We start from the raw sequence: 5,893 nt of genomic DNA on the forward strand, positions 1-5,893 counted from the left end.
AAATAATAATATTTTTTTTCATTAAAATAAAAAGGAAACAAATAAATTTTCAATCTTAGTAACTAAAAAAAAAAAATTAAAAAAAATTCATTAACTACAAAAAAATAAATATTTTAACAAAAAATAAATTTATTTATTTATTTATATTTTTTATTTTTATTTTTATTTTTCATTCCCGCCTCTTTATTTTTTTACATTCCCGCTTCCCCCTCTAATTTTTTTCCCACCCCCTCCCCCAACAAAAAAAATCCCCAATCTCAAACCCAAAAAATTCCTAATCTTTTCGTCCCCCCCCTCTCTCTCTCTCTCTCTCGATCGATCGATCGACGGCGAGCGGCGGCAGACGACAGAGAGCGGCAGACAACGGGCGAGCGGCGGCGGATGACTGAGAGCAATAAACGAGGCTGCTGTGTGAATGGAAAGGGCTCCGGAGTGCAGGAGCAGCAGCAGCGTCGTCGTCGTCGTCGAAGCAGCGTCGTCGTCATCGGAGGAGCAGCGTTGGCCTCCTCTTCCGCCACCTCAACATCTCAAAGGAAGTCCAAATACAGAGGGAAGAGATCCCACTTGGTCAATATCAATATCAGTAAGTAACTATAGCTAGACATTTCTGTTTTGCTTGAGACGAGTGAAATGGTCAGACCCAAAGCTGATAAGGTATTATGTTCAGCACATGAGTTTAAGGCTTGAAGTGGTGATACTTAGCTTTCTGGCTGCTGAATTTGTCGCAATAAATGTACTTAGATGAGAAGTTGCTGTCTCTGTAGGAGTTTAAGAGAATTTGGGATTTTAAGAGAGAGAAGAACGGACAAATAAATGGTGACCTAGACCCTTGGGACGAAGCATACTTCACAAGGTTGATGAAGTCTTCTGCTTACAGCTTGGACTCCTTGGTAAGCAACATGCTTATGTTTTCTGTTTTCTCACAGTCCACATAATTCTAGTGGATTTTGTGGTCGACCGATGACTTTAGGCAATTCTAAGGTTTTTCCTATGTTTAGAAGATTTCTGGGTTGTGATTGTTGAATAATTTATTTTATACTTTAGATTCAGAAATTGCAATGATTGTCCTTGATTTTTTTTGCAGGTTGTAGCATCATATTTTCCTTTGACACAATGTATAGAGGGTTTGAAGGTGCTGGTTGAGTTATTATTTGGTGTGACATTTCGTAGTATCCCTCTTGCACCTAGGGAGTCATGGCATACATATGTGCTTAAAATGTCCCTTTATCACCCCGAAGAGGTACATATAAGACTTCCTTTTAAAAGTTATAGTGCTTTAATCATTTAAGAAACTACTGAGGTATAAATGAAAAGATTATAAGTAAAATGTTTGTGGCTGGTATATAGGAAAGGAGATTTGTTAATTTAGTGAACCAAATTAATTCCTTGAAGATTTGTTGAGATATTTGGAATTAATTTTGTATGAAATGAATTTAGTGCATAAGTTTCTACCTTCAAACTTAGTGTTGAGCATGGTATGATGGAGCTTTCTACCACCATGATAGTGGAATGGCTCAGTTTATTTCCCATAGGCCTTCATAGACAATCTAGTTCACATTTCGGCTTGCAAATCCATGTGAAATGTCCAGTTAGAATTAATAGTCTACAAGAATTTTCCAAAAAAGTAAACTGCTGTTAATTGTGGATGATGTTTAAAATCAAGTCATTTGCTTCTTTTTTTTTTTTTTTTTTTTTTTTTCTTTTACATAATAAGAAAACTGGGTTCATTATGCTTATGATTATATTGAGGTGAGCTAAATTAGTGTTGCTTCTCTTTTTTCTTCTGATATTTATAACATAGTAGAAATTCATAGAGTGTAACTGCCACAATTAAAGAAATACATAATTAATTGTAATCAAAAGACAAACAGCTAATCAATAAACTAATTATTTTATTCATAATTTTTTTTTTTTTAATAAAAAGAGACTTTGTAAACAAACAAGTGGGTTTCTGGAGAAGAATCGTGATTTATTACACTTGGATACCATTCAACTATTATCTTCTTGCAAATGCCACCTTCCTCAGGTATTTGCATCGTCTTTGCTTGCTCAATCTGAGAAGCCTGTTGTTGGTGCACTATATAAATCAGGTGGAGCAGACTCCCCAAAGTTAAGTGTTGTAGCAAAATTTAAGGTACATTCACTTTCTAGAGTTTTGTTTGTCCCAAAGTTAAGTGTTTCTTCTTTTATTTTTTTGCTTTCTGTGCGTATGTCTTTTGATTTGCAATTGAAGTAGCAAAACAAAGAAAAGGGTGTCTGGGCCATTTACATGGATAGTAATTTTCTTTAACAACCCATTCTATCAAATTAAAGAGGCACAACATGACTTATTCGAGGACATAAAATTTTTAAATACAAGATAGCGAATCAGAAATGTCACCAAGTAATGAGAGTATTAGTAGCATGGACACTTCTAGGGAGGACCTGTTTCCATTTTGACAACAGTTTTTAGAGTCTCTAATAAGACCTATGTGGTGAATCTCTTAGCATGACAAAGGTTTGACTTTCTTGGGAATGCAACCCACCACCCCAAATATATTTTGAAACATTTCTAAGAGGTGTACATTATATATGGCATTTGTGGGATTTCGTCTTTCATATTTTGCATTTGTATGTAGAATTTTTAGATATTTATTTACATCAAATTTTTCTTACATTATATGCATCAAAAGTATATGAATAGTAATATGATTTGGTGTCCTTATCGTGTGCATGTCCTAGTTTCTTAGGAATTGCTGTGTTAGCATATTTGTGATGTTGTGTTTGTCCCATGTGTGCGCTACATTGATGAGAGAAAAACAGATAGTATTCCTAAGCTGTACTATAGTGGGTACCAATCCTGCATGGCTAAGACTTTTGGTTTCAACTCTTGTTAAGAATGCTTCAAGAATCGAAAGTGGTGTTAACTCAAAGGCATCATAAACCATAAAAGGAACTTTTTGGACAAAAGCTTAAGCAGTGGCAAGGATGGATTTGAACTTCTTAGGTGAACTTCAATCATATTGAAAGCGATATTTTACTGAAGTTTAAAATAGTGGTGACTGATGAACCACTTATGGGGTGTATTGTTAATTAAGATCATGTACAAATTGATTACAGAGGTTTGGCCCATGTTTCTATGACTAGTCTTATTTATGATCCAGATGTAGATTCCAAAATGTAGGAATATTTCTTTATAGAATGTGAAATATGAATATTTTTCTATTTATTTTTCACATGACAAAATTGTTAATCAAAATTTTGTGCCTTGTTAATTGCCTTGTTAATATTTCTATGTACATAAGGCAGATAATAATTTTCTCAAGAAAGAAAAAAAATTATTATTTGCATATAAAAGCATATCATGCAAAATACCATTTGAGGGACATCTCTTTCACAACATCACATTCATCCAATTTTGTATCACACCGTAGAAAATCAAGCAAACTGCTAGAATATTCAACAATGTGCAATGTGGCTAAATAGGGACCCATGCACGTGCACACAAAAACCGAGCATATAGTCATGTGAGAGCATGCTAACATTAAGCATCCATGTCAAGAATCTCAATACGTCCCCTGCAAAGAAACAGTCTGGTTTATGCCTCAACAAATCTTTACACCTAAGAGAACTCCTACTTGGCTACAGAAAGTAGAATACAAACATACCCCACGCCCATTGTCAGTAATGCTCACTGAATTGTCCGCATGTAAGATGACATCTATCTTTGAAGCAAAACCTGCTTGTGCCTCATCAACAGCATTATCTAATATTTCATAAACCTAAAAGAAAGCAACATCAGTGAATCTTGTAACTCATGTTTAGATAAAATAGACTTGGCACAATGAGAAGTGTTAATGTAGAGAAGGCAAAAAAGTAAAGAAGATACCAAATGGTGCAAACCACGAGGTCCGGTGCTTCCAATATACATTCCTGGTCTTTTCCTAACAGGGTCTAAACCTTCCAGTACCTGAATAAATCAGGTAGCCATCATAGGAAAATAAACCAGAAGTAAGCCAACAGGAGAGCTAAAACAAGATTACAAGATATGTGTATATGCATACGTCTATAGTATCTTCAAATCGCTTCCATAAACACCTAAATGAATTGCATTGTGCAGTTCATCTGCTTCTTTATGACAAGAAATGTGATTTCAAAAAGGCTACTGCAAAATTTAAAAATGGAATTATGCATCTATGAACAATACATGGTGATTTTCATGGCATCTGTCAGTGTTGACGATTTCTTTTAGAGAATCAAAGAAAACTCCAAAACTATGCGTTTATTAATAATATGAATCTGCCCACAATCCAGAACATAAGTTCATAGGCCTGTCGGGAGCAGTGGGTCACACCTCATGAACATTACTTAAATCAAACAAATTCCACATGCCTTAATCCTAATCAAAGTTTTAAAAGGCATTATTGACACTAGCATTGAGGTTTTGATTTTTAGGCAACACTTCCAGATTTTTAGGCAACAAATTCCACATGTCCCAAGAGTCTTATTTATGATCCAGATGTAGATTCCAAAATGTAGGAATATCTCTTAACAAGGCAATTAACAAGGCACAAAATTTTGATCAGCCCAATTAGATCCACTTGGTTTTTGAAAATTAATTTTTTTATGCTTCTTTTTTACCTTATATATGCGTAACTGTTTTAAATCACATATAGTAGGTTTAACATATATGACTCTTGGGACATGCACGAGGAAATGATAACGAACTTAGAAGAGTTTTACAAGACGGTATAGAGCTTTCTTGCCCTCAGAATTGTAGGGGAATAATGTGTATAATTTTTGGTTATTTCTTCGTTATATTCATTTTTTTTTAAGCTGGAGATGCTTGATAATGTTTCTTATAGTACTCATATAGATTATTTTGCCAGGTTTTGTAATGTCATGTAAGATGAGTGATTTTGGAATTGGTTGTTTTGTTTGGTTAATGCTAAAAAGTCTGCCACTTGACGCCAAAGAAATTCGAGGGTCCTATATATGGGCTCCTGCTAATGACGAATTGATTTTTCTCTATTTAATTATGCATTTTTCTTTCCTACAAGTATGACATAATTCTCTCTATTGCAGCTAAAACTACCCTATCAAATTGTGGCTATTGTTTCCGGTGCTTTGAATGATGTAGCTGCAAAGAAGTATGATTTGGAAGGATGGTTTCCTGCATCCAGCACTTACAGAGAACTTGTTTCCTGTTCAAACTGCACTGACTATCAGTCCAGGAGATTAGAGATTCGATATGGGTAGAAAAAGGGTAGACTAGTAGTTATATTTTTGGATACAATAGTAGTTATATTTTTGGATGGGTGTGTATAGAAAATATTTAGTAGACTACTAGTTATATTTTTCGGTTGATGTACATGGATAAAAATTTTAAACATAATAACAAGTATTTGTTATGTCTTAAATTTTTATGTTAGATGAAATATGTAGTTTGGAATTATTTGTGGATGAAAACTTATAATAGTTGCTGATTTTAATTAAACAGGTTCAGAAATGGTTGATCTATGTATTTTGTTGAATGTTCATGATTCAATTTATTTGTTGGTTTGAATAATTTTTGCAAATTACAGATTATATTGAATAAATTGGATGGATTATTATAAATTATAGGTTTATTTTGTTGGATGTTGGCGACCAAATGTGACAATTGGCGACCAAAATTTTTAGTCGCGGAATGTGACAATTGGTGACCAAAATAATTTTGGTCGCGAAATGTCACAATTGGCGACCAAATTAATTTTGGTCGCAGAATGTCACAATTGGCGACCAAAATTTTTGGTCGCGAAATGCCACAATTGGCGACTAAACTAATTTTGGTCGCAAAATGTCACAATTGGCGACCATTTTTTTTTGTCGCGAAATGTCACGATTGGCGACCAAAAAAATATTGGTCGCAGAA

At 34.3% G+C, this 5,893-nt stretch overlaps 1 protein-coding gene across 2 annotated transcripts; it reads left to right on the forward strand.

Moving 5' to 3' along the window:
- The first annotated feature begins 242 nt into the window (after window positions 1-242).
- LOC145820019 (mitochondrial intermediate peptidase, mitochondrial-like) lies at window positions 243-5,503 on the forward strand. 2 transcript variants are annotated; one of them, XM_082914294.1, is made up of 5 exons: window positions 243-583; window positions 765-890; window positions 1,085-1,240; window positions 2,027-2,134; window positions 5,065-5,503. In XM_082914294.1, the coding sequence occupies exons 1-5, from the start codon at window positions 416-418 to the stop codon at window positions 5,236-5,238; spliced, it is 732 nt and encodes a 243-aa protein (XP_082770420.1). In that variant the 5' UTR covers window positions 243-415; the 3' UTR covers window positions 5,239-5,503. The 2 variants fall into 2 exon arrangements, with proteins under 2 accessions (XP_082770420.1, XP_082770421.1); XM_082914295.1 differs by having other exon boundaries at window positions 541-654.
- Window positions 5,504-5,893: the final 390 nt, after the last annotated feature.

The sequence above is a fragment of the Camellia sinensis genome, chromosome 2 (assembly GCF_055761805.1).
Source record: "Camellia sinensis isolate YWXY chromosome 2, ASM5576180v1, whole genome shotgun sequence".
NCBI lineage: Eukaryota > Viridiplantae > Streptophyta > Magnoliopsida > Ericales > Theaceae > Camellia > Camellia sinensis.

Excerpts from the sequence above, each read along its gene's own strand:
- LOC145820019 (XM_082914294.1), top strand. The coding sequence starts at position 416 with ATGGAAAGGGCTCCGGAGTGCAGGAGCAGCAGCAGCGTCGTCGTCGTC. Across the intron at positions 891-1,084 it reads CTTACAGCTTGGACTCCTTG|GTTGTAGCATCATATTTTCC; the intron begins GTAAGCAACATG and ends TTTTTTTTGCAG. Across the intron at positions 2,135-5,064 it reads GTGTTGTAGCAAAATTTAAG|CTAAAACTACCCTATCAAAT; the intron begins GTACATTCACTT and ends TCTCTATTGCAG.